At 34.0% G+C, this 17,192-nt stretch overlaps 4 protein-coding genes across 7 annotated transcripts; 1 reads left to right on the top strand and 3 right to left on the bottom strand.

Annotated features, from left to right (window-relative positions):
- The first annotated feature begins 475 nt into the window (after positions 1 to 475).
- Positions 476 to 1,538, top strand: LOC107270346 (trafficking protein particle complex subunit 4). The gene is made up of 2 exons (XM_015745278.2): positions 476 to 822; positions 901 to 1,538. Exons 1-2 carry the CDS (start codon positions 648 to 650, stop codon positions 1,377 to 1,379), a joined length of 654 nt encoding a protein of 217 aa, XP_015600764.1. The 5' UTR covers positions 476 to 647; the 3' UTR covers positions 1,380 to 1,538.
- On the bottom strand, positions 1,520 to 9,267 carry LOC107270342 (xanthine dehydrogenase). Of its 3 annotated transcripts, none has more exons than XM_025087694.1 (24): positions 9,250 to 9,267; positions 7,565 to 7,715; positions 7,432 to 7,489; positions 7,264 to 7,360; positions 6,929 to 7,164; positions 6,609 to 6,859; positions 6,388 to 6,529; positions 6,138 to 6,305; positions 5,994 to 6,070; positions 5,517 to 5,908; positions 5,330 to 5,443; positions 5,101 to 5,242; positions 4,722 to 5,018; positions 4,521 to 4,643; positions 4,097 to 4,452; positions 3,844 to 4,018; positions 3,568 to 3,759; positions 3,347 to 3,492; positions 3,109 to 3,286; positions 2,911 to 3,039; positions 2,594 to 2,836; positions 2,280 to 2,534; positions 1,979 to 2,146; positions 1,520 to 1,901 (listed from the first exon to the last, which is right to left on the bottom strand). In XM_025087694.1, the coding sequence occupies exons 2-24, from the start codon at positions 7,652 to 7,654 to the stop codon at positions 1,857 to 1,859; spliced, it is 4,074 nt and encodes a 1,357-aa protein (XP_024943462.1). In that variant the 5' UTR covers positions 7,655 to 7,715; positions 9,250 to 9,267; the 3' UTR covers positions 1,520 to 1,856. The 3 variants fall into 3 exon arrangements, with proteins under 3 accessions (XP_024943462.1, XP_015600760.1, XP_015600761.1); XM_015745274.2 differs by having other exon boundaries at positions 9,122 to 9,260; XM_015745275.2 differs by lacking the exon at positions 9,250 to 9,267 and adding an exon at positions 8,675 to 8,917.
- A 1,188-nt stretch (positions 9,268 to 10,455) lies between these two features.
- On the bottom strand, positions 10,456 to 13,407 carry LOC107270343 (glycosylphosphatidylinositol anchor attachment 1 protein). Of its 2 annotated transcripts, none has more exons than XM_025087695.1 (9): positions 12,997 to 13,407; positions 12,698 to 12,915; positions 12,463 to 12,619; positions 12,187 to 12,395; positions 11,912 to 12,129; positions 11,650 to 11,834; positions 11,244 to 11,553; positions 10,979 to 11,146; positions 10,456 to 10,889 (listed from the first exon to the last, which is right to left on the bottom strand). In XM_025087695.1, the coding sequence occupies exons 1-9, from the start codon at positions 13,136 to 13,138 to the stop codon at positions 10,613 to 10,615; spliced, it is 1,884 nt and encodes a 627-aa protein (XP_024943463.1). In that variant the 5' UTR covers positions 13,139 to 13,407; the 3' UTR covers positions 10,456 to 10,612. The 2 variants fall into 2 exon arrangements, with proteins under 2 accessions (XP_024943463.1, XP_015600762.1); XM_015745276.2 differs by having other exon boundaries at positions 11,244 to 11,586; positions 12,997 to 13,393.
- A 51-nt stretch (positions 13,408 to 13,458) lies between these two features.
- On the bottom strand, positions 13,459 to 15,166 carry LOC107270344 (protein-S-isoprenylcysteine O-methyltransferase). The gene is made up of 3 exons (XM_015745277.2): positions 14,538 to 15,166; positions 13,975 to 14,454; positions 13,459 to 13,896 (listed from the first exon to the last, which is right to left on the bottom strand). The coding sequence occupies exons 1-3, from the start codon at positions 14,736 to 14,738 to the stop codon at positions 13,714 to 13,716; spliced, it is 864 nt and encodes a 287-aa protein (XP_015600763.1). The 5' UTR covers positions 14,739 to 15,166; the 3' UTR covers positions 13,459 to 13,713.
- Between the last annotated feature and the right edge of the window lie 2,026 nt (positions 15,167 to 17,192).

Genomic DNA, 17,192 nt, shown 5'->3' with positions numbered 1-17,192 from the left:
CATCTAAATAGACTTCATATTACATATGCTATTTTTTAATAATAATTGACCACAATTTTTTTTTTGAGCCGTTAGAATGGCAGTACCTCTTAAAAAAATTAAACACTATAAGTAAAGTTCAATTAATTCATATACTCATCTATTTACAACCTACTTACAAATAGTCTAATTCTTTAATTTTGCTCAAAGAGACATTTCATTAGTATTAGAAATTTTCAAATTTGGTAAAAATATTTCAACAATAGGCTTTTTCAACAGTTGTTGAGAAGTTCTATAGTTCCCGGGCTCGTTCTAAGGGTTGCTTTGGGAAACAGCGGTGAGTAGCGGAGAACCTCTGCCCGCCAAGCTACGCGTCCGTGTTCCCGTTTAGCTCGGCTACGACGGGATTCTTATTGTCGACGGAGGCGATGATCGCAATGTCCTACTTCCGGACTCGCCGCTATGATTTAGCGCCACGATTTTGGTATCGCCGAAAATCGTAGCGTTGTGCATCTCCCTATTCATCTTTGCCTAAAACCGTAGCGTTTTGCATCTTCCTACTCAACTCTGATAAAGGATAGAAATATGTTTATCTTTAGTCAAGTTTTAACCAAGTAGCAGTTAGTTCAATAAACGTCAAAAATTTGACGTTCTTATAGGGAAAAATAATGGTCATATACGGTGTGTATATAGTCTCAAAATCTGGTGGTTTGATTTTTAACCACGATCACAACATTCCGAGGGTAGAAACCGAGAAATCGTTTAATTATCCATTAGATGTCAAGCTGACATACGAAAATAAGAAGGTGGTGGTAGCGTTTGGTCAAAGGGATGGAATAAATGGTAAGCAATATATTTGTATTTTCGTGAGACTTATTTAGAACATTTAAGAGGAGCAGAGATTTTTACACGTTATTCTAGTGGGTCATGCCTTGACAGCAGTAAACGGTAATCCTGTCACAGGACGGGAGCTCGAGGATGGTAGAGACGTTTTGGAGATGTTAGAACAGCCTGAAAACTTCCCAATAACATTAAAATTCAGTCGAGCGAAAATGACAACTAATGAAAAAATTTTCCTGGCTTCTATGTTCTACCCACTTTTTGCAATAGCAAGTCAACTTAGTCCAGAACCGAGATGTTCAGGGATTGAAGTGCTGGAAGCAGATACATTTCGGTTATATTGTTACCAAACGTTAACTGGTGTTAAATTTATCATAGTCGCAGATCCAGTGCAACCAGGAATGGATATTCTTACAAAACGTGTGTATGAACTTTATGCAGATTACGCTTTGAAGAATCCTTTCTATTCCTTGGAAATGCCAATTCGTTGTGAATTGTTTGAAACGAACTTACAAACGTTGCTAGAGACAATAGAAAAGTCTGGTATAAGTAATGTTTAAAATTAATTAAATAATAGTTTTTTTGTAGTAAGTTCAATGACTAAGGTAATTATAATACGATATTGTAAAGATTATGTATAATATTTTCTAACATTATATATTTCTAATATATTAGTAACATAAATTAACGAGACAGAAAATTTAATTATACTTTTTTCATCGTTTATTGTTCATTGCAATCCACTGTAGCACGTAAGTTTCAATTTTCCTTATATATTTAATTTTTATGAATATAAAACACACTGATAAGGAAGTATGTAATGACACTCACTCGATTGTCTTGGTTAATAACACTGTGACATTTCTCAATAAATGTAATTGCTCGCACAAATAATTATAACGATACCAAAATGATTAGCAAATGGTATATTCAGAATATAATTTCTGAAATACCGTTAGTTATTGAGTAATCGTTTATGCTATAATTCTTGGTATGATCATTCCATTTGAAAAAGTAAACTCAGAAATGTCGTTTTATTACGCAGGAATGTTCCAAGGTAATTTTCCATCAGAGTTACCAAGCTGTTATAAAAATAATATTGTTAGTTTTCAAATAATTATAAAATCAATGATGTTGACTATTACTATATTTCACATACCTTTTTCACCATGTGATCGCTGCATGCCATCCGAATTCGGGCAGCGGTTGCTGGGGAATCTAATCTGAAGTAATCATTAACATTCATATCTTTTCTTGCTGCCTGAATTGCTTCTTTAATGGCAAAGAAAGCTGATGATGCTAGAAATAGTGGTGGTTCTCCAACAGCCTGAAATCAATTAATGAAGTTATATAATATTATTAATTACATTTCGGAAAATATAAACTGTTATAAAATATGAAATTCTAGTGAGAGTAAATTCTATATCAACTATATAGTCTGATAATATTTTCAGAATTACCTTAGAGGAATACACTGCTCTAGGATTAGGAGCTCCCTTCAGTAAGGACACGTTAAATTCCTGTGGGATATCTGTAAATCCAGGTAATTTGTAAGCTCCAGGACCTCTGCTGTACAAAGTTCCAGTAGGTGAATATATCAATTCCTCCAGTGTAAAAAGACCATATCCTTGAATGAATCCACCCTCGACTTGACCAATGTCAATGGCAGGGTTAAGACTTTCTCCTAAGTCCATTACAATATCTGTTCTCAGTACCTGGGCATAAGGATATTTTGTTTTATATTCCTTCATATTTCATTTTTCATACGTCATACCTGGTGGTCTCCGGTAAGACAATCAATTTCAACCTCAGTGCATGCTACTCCATATGTAAAATAGTTAAACGGATCTCCTGAATTTGTTTCAAAAGAATAGCCAATATCAGGAGTACTATAAAATCCTGTTGCAGAGAGACTGATCCTTTCAAAATAAGCTTTGTGTATCCACTGTTCCCAAGTTCCATGAGGATCTTCTTTAATAATTGGTTGCAAACGCTTCATAATCTCATTACATGCGTTCTAGAAATATAGAAATAAATAAGCATTTCATATAATTAGAACTTAAAATAAAGACAGTTACTTTAATAACGTACCATCACAGCCATACCATTCAGATCTGAACCTGCGCTGGCAGCTGTGGCTGAAGTATTTGGTACCTTATCAGTAGCTGTTTCAGCAATATGAATTTTACTTGGATTGACTTTGAAAATCCTACTCGCAACCTAATATAAATATAATAATTATAAAGAATTAAAAAGACGATATAACAAAAAATGTAAAATAAGCCATACTTGAATCATTTTAGTATGTAACCCTTGTCCCATTTCTGTACCACCATGAGACATTAAAACCGAACCATCAGTGTATATATGAACAAGTGCACCTGCTTGATTTAAAAACTTTGCAGTAAACGCAATTCCAAATTTCGTTGGGATAACAGCCATGCCTCTTTTTCTATATCTGTGTTCTCTGAAAATGAAACACAACGCTAACACATTCTTTCAATATTACAAAAGATTATCGATCTACCTATTGTACTCGCGAATAGTTTCCATCCTGGCTTCATAGTTGGCCATTGCGAGACATTCTTTCCAACAACGATTCAATGTACAGTGTGTAAGAATTTGATTGTAGTGTGTTACATCTCCTTCTTTATATAAGTTTAATTCAGATACCTATACAATCAATTGATTAGTTTTAAAAAATTTCTGAACATATTGTCGTACTTCCATTTAATATCGAAAATGTACCTTAGCTACTTCCATTCCAAGATAATGGGCTACATGTCTAATAATATTTTCTCCGATGAACATTCCTTGCGGACCACCAAATCCTCGGAATGCAGTATTTGATGGTAGATTTGTTTTGCATAAATATCCAAAAACATTTGACACTGGTACTTTATAAGAGTTTTCAAAATGAAACATAGCCCTCTCTAATACCTGTGTAGCGTGTTCAACGAATTTCATTTATGTGAACAAATGTTCACAATACTTTTCACAATTATATATTTCTATTGAACTCACCGATCCTGAGAGATCCATTGAATATCCACAGTTATTATAAATGTGAACTTCAACAACCTTAATGTACCCATCATTGTTAAAGCCTACTTTGTACTTATAGTAAAATGGATGTCTTGTGCCAGAAATCAACATATCTTCATCCCTATCCAGCATACAACGTACTGGCTTTCGCAACCTATATATTATGGTAATAAAATGAGCTATAACAATTCGAGTCACTTTTAGCAATGCATGATAAACAATAAATTCATACCTGTAAGCCGCCAAAGCAACGGGTAATGCTACCAACATCCCTCGAGATTCCTTACCGCCAAATCCACCGCCCATACGTTTGACGCGAGTATTAATTCTATTAATTGGCACGCCAAGAGTAAAGGCAATTAATTTTTGAATCTCTGATGGATGTTGAGTCGAAGAAAATACTTCCAACTCATCTTCTTCCCTTGGTACAGCGATGGCTGCATGAGTTTCTAAATAAAAATGTTCTTGTCCGCCCATTCGTACCTCACCTTCCAAAACATGATCAACTTCACTAAATGCCTTCTTGGCATCACCTTTCTGTATTCGCTTAGGGCAGCCCGGAAAGAACGAGTTATGCTTAATTGCGTCCTAAAAAAAGTTATTTTCAGTAACGAATAAAATTGTACAGAGTCACTGAAGATATATGTTTAATTTACTTCGATAGAAACGATAATAGGTTGTAATTCTTCATATTCAACCCGAACTTTTCTTGCAGCTTCTTGCGCAGTTGCTTGATCAATGGCTACTATTGCTCCAATACTTTGTCCCTGGCTCGTAACCTGAACAATTCGAGGTTAAATGTAATATTTCGTCTATAACCTTCGTAATTTTTAAAATCAACTTTATTATGGCGGTACCTTTTCTGAAACGAACAACACTTCGTCGTGGAAAATCGGACCAATCCATCTTCTATCATCAGGAATGTCTTCAGCGCTGTAAAATGCTACAACACCATCCATGGCAAGAGCTTCTGCTGCGTCAACTTTAATAATCTTAGCATGAGCTTTTGTTGAAATGACGAGAGCCAAATATAATTCACCAGTGATATGAGGCATGTCATCACAGTACACAGCTTCTCCAGTGGCTTGTTTAAAGGCACTTGCGTGTACAATAGGCCTTCCTATTAAATCCGTAGGAGGCTGATCCTTGCAAATCTGCGTCAGATAAGTATAATGTGAAAGCAATATAATTTTTTGTAACACAATGTGTTTACAATATTTCTGAACTACAGCATACCACTTCATAATACTGTGAACTGTGTGGAATTCTGTAGTGAAATCCCTCTCCAGCATTCTCCAATTCTTTGGGCAATGGAGGAATATCTGGCAAGACTTTTCTTAGCTCTTGCGCAATGAGTATGAAACCTTTGAAGAACAAACTAAAAAAATAAAAAGTAACGATAGGTACGATTTGTAAAATATTTTTTTACAATATCAATTTTTTGTTATTATTAATGTTGTCCTACCTGAGAGTCAGTGATCGACGATATTGAACCATTCCACCTGGAGCATCACCAGACAGCGGAAGTTCTTTTATTAACGAGTCATAGACAGATTCTACCATACTCTCATCCCATTTCCTGCAATTATCAATGTAAATAGTTTTCTCTACTTGTTTCAAGCAACTCGAAATCCACTCGCCTCTCAGCTCACCTCCCGATCATATAGCTGCAAGTATCTCTTGCCAGCTTAGTCGTAGGAGCCATACCACCGAATGCCATGTAGGCATCTCGAATTTCATTTGTTCCCAATTCGAAAAACACATTCAGTGCCATATTAACAATAGCAATATCATCGTCACGTCTTTTAGCTTGCTTGTATGCCACAAAGTATTGGCCCTCGATCCCATAAGGAATTTCAATGGAGACTAAAATCTCATCAGGCAAAACCACGTTACGTCTATAGCCCACAAAAAATGTGTGGTCCATTGGAACTGTCCTATGTCCTCGGTCGAGACTGCACAGATTCAATTTTATGCCTGCAGCCATGAAAATTGGATTTAAATCCGATATAGGACTTCCGGTCATTATGTTGCCTCCGACAGCCTGTATCATATGTAATTATTTGTATAAAATATAATTAAAAATAACTGTAGGAACTACAAAGACAATAAAGACGGCGGGAACTTACCGCGACATTTCGTATTTGCTTTCCAGCAAACCAATGCAACATGTTTACTATTTGAGTGAAGATTCTTGTTTTGTATTCTGCAAACAATGTGGTTAAGGACAATGTGATGTTTTTAATAATATTGTTGCGTAAAGAGATACTTACCAGGCTGCGCTTTGATCTGGTGTTTTAAAGCTTCCTCAAGTTCCATCAAAGTTACACTGGCACCAATTCTTATTGTTTCGTGGGTCACTGATATCTCACGCATTTCTTTTATTTGAGTTGGTTGTATCAAAACGGGATATAATAAGTGCTTAAACTTCACCTCGACTCCTGAGTAATAAAAAAAAATCATTCAAGACAAAAATATAGTAATTTCCTATTATAAAAATGCATTGACAAACTAAAGGCTTACCAACTTCTGTGTTACCAACAATTATTTTAGCACTGTGGTACTTTTTCTTTAAAACAAGCAACTCCTTGAGGGTAACTGGTCTGTACCAAGTAACTTTCTTCCCGTTGAATACCAAGCACTGTTCATCCAGTTTAGAGGAAATCTGAAAATTAAATATCGTTGACCATCCGTCATGTCAGTACGATTTATTAAACCGCATTTATTCCCGTTAAAAGATCAACCTTCAATTTCGGCGGAAATATAGGTTCCTGAGTAGAATCGTACGGTCGAAATTCTTTAGAATTAAAAACCTCTGTGGGTTCAGAGGTGAAAGCTTTTTTACAGCAAGCATCGCCCATCGCGCATGTTTTAACTTCGTTACAGGATGTTCCCTTTGCTACATGAGAAAGCAGTTGCGACTGTTCCCACTCTTCTGTAAACGTCTTGAAGCCTTCGATAATGGGTCTGTAGCCAGTGCATCTGCATAGATTTCCTAAAAAAAGAAAATATATATTGGATCACAATAATTGCGACTGAAATTCATCCTGTGATTTCCGGTTACCTTGAAAAGCAATCTCTATGTTCTCCATTGTTGGCTTTGGGATTGATCTCAATAACGCGTACATCGACATGACAATGCCAGGCGTACAAAAACCGCACTGTGATCCATGCGCCTTTGCGATTCTCTCCTGAACAGGATGTAATTTTGTTCTTACGCTACCAATACCTTCTACAGTAGTAACAGCCAGGCCGTGCATAGCGCATACTGGTGTCAGGCATGCATTCACAGCCAAATGACTATATGTTGCGATTATAAGAAAAATAATTTTCAAAATATTATCATCGATCAATAAAAAGCACATTTGACCATAATTAACATGACAATATAAAGGATACATGACTTTTTCTGCCTGACGATCATATCTCGATACCATAACGGTGCACGCACCGCATCCACCTTCTGCACAACCAAGTTTTGTACCACATAAATACACTGTGTGATTTGTTAAGGTCATAACGTTTTATTAAAAATATATATTATTATTTATTCGACAAAAAGGATACGTTTGTTACGAAGATAATAGAGCAACGTCCATTCGGGATTAACATCAGCATCGATTACCTGTATACATAAGATACATAATTACAAAAGTAACGCAAAGCATAAAGTATGTGAGAAGTCAATATGATTTCTTACCTCGTTACCATTTACGTAAAATATTAAGGTGTGGGATAACTCTTTCTGGTAAATCCCATTTATGGTACTGTTCGCCTGAGATTCCTCCATGTTTTTTCAAATTTTCTTTGTTATTAAATTCCTTCAAAATGATAGCCGTCGTGTTATTGAACTGTATGGATAAATACAAAATTTTAAATCCCCTGTGGATTGGTTCTGTGTTTGCAAAACTATCCGTCTAAGCGGTTGCTTTGGTAAGCTAGATCTCTATACAGGCGCCAAAGATCGAACGCAGTGCTTCGATTGGTGGAAAATGTTTAGTTTCTCCCCCCAACAAATTTTTCACTAATCAAAGCTCTGCGTTCAAGTCTTAGTGCCTGGATAAGCCTCCAGCCTCATATTACACTAGGATTATACATTCCAATAAATATCAAGTTTTAGTTACACATCAGCAGTACGATCTTTTCATACTCAAGGATAGTTATAAAACACGTAGGTATAATTAAATCTCTGAGTATGAAATTTTAATATCACCATACGTATTAGTATATCGAGTATATGGTCATTAATAGTTTTAAAAGTTACCAATTCACCAGAAGTGCAACATTCATTCGAAATGTTTTATAAAAATAATTTATAAAAATGTGTTAGACCATTTGCATATAAAATTAATCTTGTTTTTTATGAATTTTCCAATTTTACTCATTGACAGCCTAGAAAGTATACATGTTAGATTAAAAATATATTTTATAGGCATCCATAAAGTGATTAATAAAATGTAAATTATGGATATTTATACAATTTAATCACAGAACGTCGTCATATAAGCTCGAAAGGTTAGTATATAAAGTAGGAGGATTACTGCGATAATTCTCTTTGCTTTTCGAAATCTACACTTTGCAAAAGATATGAATGATTCGGTTAATACAGACATTACGTTATCAACCTTATTTGTCGAGCCTTATTTATCATCAGAATTACGAAATTATGATACAATCAACAAAAACTCATTCGAAGTTGCTCAACACATACTCTGCAAGAAGATTTCATAAGTATTAATATGAATTAATGCAACAAGTTATTATGAAATTACGTAATTGGAATCTATGTAAAGGAAAATTTTCCACTCACAGATAATACCAAGGTATGCCATAGAAAAGTATTTTGTCCTTCGTAATCAACGTTGTTAAATCATATTGCATGAATTTTTGTTTTCTAACAATATTCAGAATTGTAAAGCAAAGCACTTAAAATTGTACAGACGGCAAATTTCGCGCTACTGATGCACATTGACTGATATATAACTAGTAATACACCTTTCACTGAAGCACAGAACTAACGCTGCAATGCCTTTCTAAAATGCAATAAGTGTATGGCAGTTTCTGAATAATTACTTTACATTGACATTAATAAAATTAATCGTATATTCAATGTGAATAATGCACGAGAAATTTGTCCTGTGTCTTAATCTCGGTTAGATGATTCACAAAGTAGTGCAAATTATAATCGTAGAATCTTCTAGAGCAACTAAGAGCACTTGTTCAGTACTTGGCGCTTACGTACGAAACACTGACTTACATGCTTCTTCTTGCAGTAAACGATACAGCTACAATGCAAGCACGCACGATACTAGCTATCTTCAAACATTTTATCATTGAACAAGCTATCAAAATTTTTCACATAATCAATCCGAAGCGTGATCTTACTTTCCGTGACGTATCCCTTAACGACTCATGTCAAACAAGACGTAGAAGTAAACTGAAAATGGTGATCGTATTTCATTAAATATGTCCAGGTTATCATTATGATAAACTCTGGATTATGGAGGTCTATTTTTTTCAAGGCCCCCTACATAGTCTGAAAGGGGATAGTGTTTATAAGAATACATTGGGATAAACAAAAATAGATTTTTGGAAAAGTCCATGATAACTTCTAGTAACAATTCGTGAGCTAACTTTCGATAATTGAATATAATAAATGTTTATTTTTATGCTGCTGCCACAATAACTTGAAAATTGTTTAGAAGATATATTTATTTCTTCCTTGCCAATGCATTGCATAATTATTACGATATAAATTTCTACGATTCAATTTCTACTTAAATGAAATACATGGCGAGTATAATATTTGTTCGAACGATGTGTTTTCTCATAATAACATACAATTAAGGCAGTACCTGCTTTAGAAGGCCTAAAAAAAGCGTTTTTCCGGGAACTCTTTTAGGATAGAAAAAAATAAGCAAGTGTAGCGAACTTAGAAGATTATTTTATTGCATATTTGAACATTAAAAAAAAATTTTTTTGTGCGAAAAATATTAATACACAGCAGATTTTTATGCCCATGCAATTGCAGTCTCCAATCGGTGGGAAAGATGAAGCTCGCAATTTTCGTTGGAAACAAAAAAACCAAAGAAAATTTATATTTCCATATATTTTTCTTCTAGATGAACTAAGAAAAACTCAAAAAATTGTGAAATCTAAAATTTTTCTCAGGTTTGAAAAAAATGTTTTTTGTGAAAAAAAATCATTTTAACTTGCTAAAAAAGTTGTTTAGAACTTTTTTCATGAATCTTTTTAGTGCAAATAGAAGAGAATACAAAACTGAAGCTAACAAGCGTTGGTTCGTTTTGATTGGTCGTCTAGTTTTCTTGCAATCACGCCCGCCAGTTTAGAAAAAGCGTAAAAATGAAAACTCGAGAAAACGCGCTTTAAAGTAAAAGAGCGCGCGCTCCAGCTGCCCATGCCCCATGGCGTTTAGTGCTGTATCTTTGAAAATATTGTGAATTAGCCTCTATAACTTTGAATACATATTCTTGGATACATTAGGAATAGATTTAGGCAATAAAAAAAATTCGATTTTTGGACCCTTTTAAAGCAGGATACTGCCTTAATCAGGCGGCTCATCATTCAAAATCTATTAAATGCACAATTCTTTATTATACAAAACCTGGTTGATGGCAACAATATTTGTATTATCTACAATACTCTATATTGTAACATACGTGGCTTAAGAGATCGATGCTATTGACCCGATTAATCTAATTTATTTATTATCTATTAAAGGATTTGGTCAGGAATCGAACGCAATTTTGCTATTAATGACGTTCCAGAATAGAATCCAATTGGGAAGTAAAATAGCAACAGTCACATTATAAAACCAATTGCCATAAATCATAGAATCTATGACACTAAATACAAATGCATGTTTAGTCGCTTGTATTCCTTTAATTAGTATAGACATTAATGGTTCTCCAGGAAAATTTAATCGTGTGTATCCCATTACGAGAATGGAGGCGACCACAAATGGATGTAACAGTATCCAAAAGACATGAAGTAATCCTCGAAATCTGAATATATATAAAATAGTATATCAATAAGCATAATATTACATTATTTTATTACAATAATTATCACAGTATCAATTAAGCATTTTTACTTGGAATTAATTTCTCGTTTCGGTGAAATAGCTAGAGCTGTAGGAACGTAGATTATGGCTGTTAACAATGCTAGCGAGAAATTGTGCATCGCTACACATAATAAAGTTGTAGCTACTTCTATTGATGCAACAACGCATACAAGAGCAACGTTGTCGGATTTTCTAGGTCTGAAAGACAACTGGTATTGTTAGTATTGTTAGTGTATAGACAAGTAGTATTGCTAAAGAAAATATAAAATACATAATACAATTTTCTTTAAAATACCTTCTCAAGTAGAATGGCCAAAACATTGTTAAAACAGTAGTGACTATAAAGCCATAATATATTGAGTCCTCTGTCGGTAAATCCCATAATTGTGATCCTATTGATGTGAATAATTTAGGTGATGACATTATAGATACACCTATGATATGGGACCATAATATTTCTGAAGCTATGCTTGCTATGTCAAATTCTTCGACTTTGTTTTGCTTTAATTGACTAATTTTTGTATCAGGATTCTCATTTTCCTCGACCTTTATGCCAGTATCTTGTAATCTAATCCATGACGCAAAAGCTTTTATGAATAGACCACCTATTATTAGGACTAATGGTGGCATGTATAAGCCTGAAATAAAACAATCAGTCTTACTTATCAGTTACTTCCAAAAAGTTATACTTTTTTACATACCTATGGAAATGTATCTGTCGGTAGATGGTAAAAGATAGAAAAAAAAAGATTGATGAAACCGTTCTAATAAATTATTTAATGAACGGACTATGCTTTCCACGACACGACCAACTTGATAGAAACTAACTTCGGGTCCGCGTCCTGACCTTTCAAAGCCTTCTAATGTAATAGCTTCGATACCAAACCTTATAAATATTAAGAAAGTATTATCAATTATTTATACATGTGAAGAATAACAAAGATAAGTGAAATATTCTATTACCTATGAAACAATCCATGATTTCCTGTGGGAACACCAGTAGCTTGAGTAACGATCATGGAGATTAATGTGTTGAACTGGTACCACCATTTTGATACTTTATTCTTCACATTAACATCTGGCCTACGTTGAAAAGTTCTTCGAATTCCTTCCTTAGTAATCATGTCTTGGGCAAGATTAACGAGATCCAAATTTGGCAATTGTCCATTCAATCCTTCAACCTACCCAGAAAATATAAAACAATGTGCCAAAATGAAATTAGATAAATAATATTGTACCTTAACGTCAACGGATGCGATTTTCATTCCATGCAATTCCAAATTGATGGCTGCCTGAATGGAACCAGATCTTCCTGATAAATCTCCAGACATTAATATACCATCCTGTCCGCTGGTCACACCATGATATGCTTCCAACCAAGCTTGCATACCAAGTTGTTCATGTTCTGTCACAAGGAATATGATGTCCTTTGCCCAATATTTTTGTTCTATAACCATTAACAATGTTAGAATATATATAGACCAATTGAAATTGTACTTTATTGAAATACATACTTCTGCAACACTTTGCAAATGCAAGTAATAGAGCAATAGATGGTGCTGTATTCAGATTTACACTACTAATAGGTCTGTAAGGTACACTTACAATAATTGCCTCTGTACTCGCACCTCTAGGAGCTCTTACAATACCATAAACATTCTGTCCAGTAAACTATAAATGGTAAAGTTAATATATAGATTCTATAATATAACCATTGAATAAGAATACAAGAATCATTAAATTATATACCTGCTGTTCACGAAATGGATAATTTAACGTGAAATTATGCATATAGACATCCAAATATAGTTGATTAAATTTAGCCAACAGCCAAGGATATGGCATCTTATCAGGATATCGTTTCATCTCTTCAATTAATTCATTATGAAACTGTTTAGCACTTGCTTCCAAACTACACTCCTTCATCACTAATCCAGGCAATAAAGCATTTTCCGAAAAATACGTACCTAAACAGAGCATCATTTATATGTAATAAGAAACTATCAAAGTCATTCATTAAAAGTGTAAGTAAATAAATATGAAATTACTGTCATTGAACACAGGTAGTGCCAGTAGCATAGTCCATATTATACCACCAATGTACATGAAGAAACATAGCCATTTTTCCCATTGAAGAACAAATTTAATAATTTTTCCATTTCCAGTTCTGGGATCTGTGAGCAAACCCATTTTACTTTTAATTTGAAAAATCAAATATTACTGTTAACACATAACCTTCGATGTCAACAACCATGATAGAATTGCACGATTTGTAGCCAGCAGACGCTATGCGCATTGGGACGAGTCATGAGCGCTGTACCAGCCCCACCCCTTCACGATTAGCTAACTGATATTGGCGCTACATTTGTATGAATCCAATACATTAGATTATTTCGAAATTAAAACGTGTAGCAATATTCTTCATAGTATATCGAGTGAAGTTTAACAATTGTAGACTTTGCAACATTTCTTTATGTTTTGGTTAGAAAGGTTACAAACTAATTAGAATATTTAATATTATGCGGATTAATTTATAAAACTGATAACACTAATGTAATAATTTACATTCACACTTCAATACATCGAGTCAAGAATCATTTGAAAGTACCATAGTATTTACAATAATAGTTATATAGTAAGGAGATGAGTTACAGTATATATGTATATAAAATTAAAATCATTATACTGAACTTGTAGTGTTATTACAATTAAGCTCATAACAATACAATACTTGTAATTTTTATAAACTAAACCATGGTCTCCTGCTACAATTCAACTTTATATCCAACGATAAACGGTAGTCCTGTACCCACTTTCTTCTGATAATCAACATACTGTCCTCTAAAGAAGTTCAGTAGAGTTAGTTCTTCAATTAAAACTCGTTCGTGGAAAAATCTCCATGAAGTTATAGCATAGGCAACAAAGCAGAAAGGGTTTTGAAGTATCAACTATAAACATAAAATTATAATGTAAGAGAGCATAATATGTGTGGATACAGTACATGTCATTAATATAAAAACAATTACCTGTGTTCCAATAGACCAGTAAAACCATCCCACATAACTGGGATGTCGACAGAATCCATACACTCCATGAGTGACTAATTCATGATTTTCTGCTTTTTTATTTTGTACAATATGACTGAAGTTTCGCTTCGCAGTGAAGATTGCCATCTTTCTTAAGACTTCACCACCAAGGCACAATACAAGGCCAAAGTAAGAAATAGAGGAAGCCTCTTTTATTGTAGGAAAAAAATACCTTTCCACGATAAATTCTAGCCAGCTTGAGCATGCTGCTATTCCATATGCTAGACTGTGATTCAAGATGAAAGACTCGATAGATACGGTGTCTGGATTGGTCCAGGCAATGGCTAAAAATTCTGAATAATGAAAAAATGCTAGTACTGATATGTATATGCCAAACATCTGCCATGATGCTGATGAGCAAAAAAATATTAAAATACCGACAGCAAACACATAGCCCAAAAATGTTGCTCGGACTGCAACCTGTAGAATATAAGAAAGAGGACGATGATTAGTTTTACCAGTTTCACTTATTTAAAAGAACTTATATGTTTCATTACACTCACTCTATAGGCAAAGCCACGAAATGCCAAGGCCAGTAATAAATTCAAAAATCCATATAACAATATATGAATTACCCACATATTTTGTAGATAAGACATATAATTATCAAATTCTAACCTAAATAATATTTCAGGTAAGCCGGCAATGACAGAAGCCGTAACAAAGCAATATAAACTAAGTTTTCCATCGTAACACAACATCATTATTACAATTGTATCACCTTGTCACAATTTTGAAGACTCAATTCGTAATCTTTATGCGATAAATATATCTTAAAAACAATCACTTGATAAATTCTAGGTTTTACGACATAAATATCATAATCCTATGCATAATAATCTACTATTAAATGTACAAGTGAGTTATTCTACAGAAATAAATACTAATAATGTTCAATTTACATCATTGTCCTTTGTCACAGCTAAAATAACTTATGTGAAACTGCCATGTCAGACCGTTACAAACTGTATATACTATATCTATTTGTGTGATTTCGCCAGATACTAATATTTACGTGTATGACCTCAATCACAATGATCAAAAAATCACAGTCGGATGCATTTGATTTATTTCAGCAAGCCGTAATTTTTCAGATTGTTTTATAATTTTGGAAATTCTAAACATTAAGACTCCTTGTGAAGCCATCCTAGTGCTTCTAAGTTTGTTAAAAAACATATCACAAATTCATTGCAAAATATGTAGGTACACCTTTGTGTTGTATATTTCAAATATTCACAAGTTTTCAAGTAATCTGAATATGGTACAATTATTATACTTCATTACTTTCCACATTTCGTAATAATTGCTCAAAATTCACCCATTCAAAAAGCTACTATCGGAATAATAAAAGCTTTTTCCAAATATAAATCCTGATATTAATCCTAGTTTCATTCTCAACAACACTCAACTATACACGTAACGTTAACACTAAGGTAACCCTTGAATTTACCTCGAATACTTGAATTTAGCAATCTACAAATGTCGATACCGTCAGCACCGACATGTCTAGTTTCAGCCACCCTGTCGAAAATCATCTACCAAACGTATCGAAATTGAACACTTGAGTAATACCACTAATATTGGACATTGGGACGTATACTAGATATATGATTTATATTTAGTTAACAATAGTAGATGTCAGCTTCAGATGAAACAAATATTCAAATGATATAAAATTGGTAACAAATTATTGTTGAGTCAATCATTATCCAAATTGTTGTTTCTATCAAGATAAATAAACCATTTATATTATCTATTGTTTATATTATCACTTAATTTCAGAGTTTTATGATTTGAACGATAGAGATAGTAAATGTATTTGGAAGGAATAATTTAAATTGACTGGTCTTTCCTTTAAGGAAAGTTAAGGCTCTATGCAGTTAAACTATCGAATCAAGAACTTTAACTTTTAATTGTTTCTCAAGATCTGGCAAAATTAATAAAGTTCAAACGGCTCTTTTCACCGGGGATAAAATATTTCCAAACTTCTTGCATTTCGTTGCACCTTCCTACTTGACCTACTTCAAGAGGAGGGAACAAAGATTTTATTTATCTTGTATAATAATATAATATCGTCAAAATACAATTGTTATTGTTAATTCGAACATTATTAGTCATGCGAAAAGTTGAATTGTAATATGTGCATGAAGGTGGATAAAAGAAATGTAAAAAGTTTGATCTAACATTTTTTAGCATTCTATAATCAGTACGCTATATAAATTTTAAATGTTGTTATCTGAAATCCACTCAGTTCCATAAGTATTAAATCGAGGTTGAAATTTTATGGGAAATAATATTCTTGAACTGCTTTTTATGATTTGAATCTGCGGTTTCGACCGTCGAATCACGTGGCAAGGACGCTGGTCACGTGGTCAGCTTTCCCCGTGACGAACAAAACCCATGACTTATATAAGAACAATACAGCACCTAGAATATCCAGAGATGAGTGGGGACAGAGATGAGCGGGGAGATGCACAACGCTCCGGTTTTAGGCGATACCAAAAGCATGGCGCCTAATCGTAGCGGCGAGTCCAGGAGTAGGATTCCGTGATCATCGCCTCTGTCGATGTTACAGATTTCGCGTAGCCGCGCGGGTCATGATCATCGTTCCAGCCGATATTGCAATCAGCGAAAATGAATGGATTGCTCGGTGGTGGGGAAAAAGTTGCCGCCCCTCACAAACCGTTCTTGACAAACAGGCGGAACAGCAAGGTCTTCCGTCTAACCGAACCCTAAACGTTTGTATGGACGTAATACGCAAGCAAATGTGTATATTCAAATAAATTTCAAAGTTATAAAAAATGCATAGAAATATTGGTTTTCACTCTTTACCTCTTATCATGCCGAAAATGAACATTAAAAAATGAATGGCGAAATTCGTTGGTAAATGAAACGACCGACAACAGTTCAAAGAGAAATTTTGAAATATCATAGATAAATATCTATAGAAAATTTAATTTAGAATTAAACGAGCATCGTGGCTGAGTCAATAACCTGTCAAGATATACCGCTGCTGGTTACGGGTTCAATCCCTCATGAAGAACTCTTTTTTCTTCTTTTTTTTTTTCATTTTACTACAAAAATTGTTCAACGTTCCTCTCTTTTAACCTTTCTCGGTTGCCCAAACTTTATTTTAAGCTTATATAAAATATTTTAAA

Source organism: Cephus cinctus, unplaced genomic scaffold (assembly GCF_000341935.2).
Source record: "Cephus cinctus unplaced genomic scaffold, Ccin1 Ccin1_scaffold0727, whole genome shotgun sequence".
NCBI lineage: Eukaryota > Metazoa > Arthropoda > Insecta > Hymenoptera > Cephidae > Cephus > Cephus cinctus.
Note: the sequence above shows the minus strand (reverse complement) of the source record. Positions and strands in the feature narration are given on the sequence as shown.

Excerpts from the sequence above, each read along its gene's own strand:
- LOC107270346 (XM_015745278.2), top strand. The coding sequence starts at position 648 with ATGGTCATATACGGTGTGTATATAGTCTCAAAATCTGGTGGTTTGATT. Across the intron at positions 823-900 it reads TCAAAGGGATGGAATAAATG|TGGGTCATGCCTTGACAGCA; the intron begins GTAAGCAATATA and ends ACGTTATTCTAG.
- LOC107270343 (XM_015745276.2), bottom strand. The coding sequence starts at position 13,138 with ATGGGTTTGCTCACAGATCCCAGAACTGGAAATGGAAAAATTATTAAA. Across the intron at positions 12,396-12,462 it reads ATTTGCAAAGTGTTGCAGAA|AACAAAAATATTGGGCAAAG; the intron begins GTATGTATTTCA and ends TAATGGTTATAG. Across the intron at positions 11,147-11,243 it reads TGGCCATTCTACTTGAGAAG|ACCTAGAAAATCCGACAACG; the intron begins GTATTTTAAAGA and ends GTTGTCTTTCAG.
- LOC107270342 (XM_025087694.1), bottom strand. The coding sequence starts at position 7,654 with ATGGAGGAATCTCAGGCGAACAGTACCATAAATGGGATTTACCAGAAA. Across the intron at positions 5,444-5,516 it reads TGCAGCTATATGATCGGGAG|GAAATGGGATGAGAGTATGG; the intron begins GTGAGCTGAGAG and ends TGATAATTGCAG. Across the intron at positions 2,535-2,593 it reads GTCTTACCGGAGACCACCAG|GTACTGAGAACAGATATTGT; the intron begins GTATGACGTATG and ends CCTTATGCCCAG.
- LOC107270344 (XM_015745277.2), bottom strand. The coding sequence starts at position 14,738 with ATGATGTTGTGTTACGATGGAAAACTTAGTTTATATTGCTTTGTTACG. Across the intron at positions 14,455-14,537 it reads TTCGTGGCTTTGCCTATAGA|GTTGCAGTCCGAGCAACATT; the intron begins GTGAGTGTAATG and ends TATATTCTACAG. Across the intron at positions 13,897-13,974 it reads ACTGGTCTATTGGAACACAG|TTGATACTTCAAAACCCTTT; the intron begins GTAATTGTTTTT and ends TTATGTTTATAG.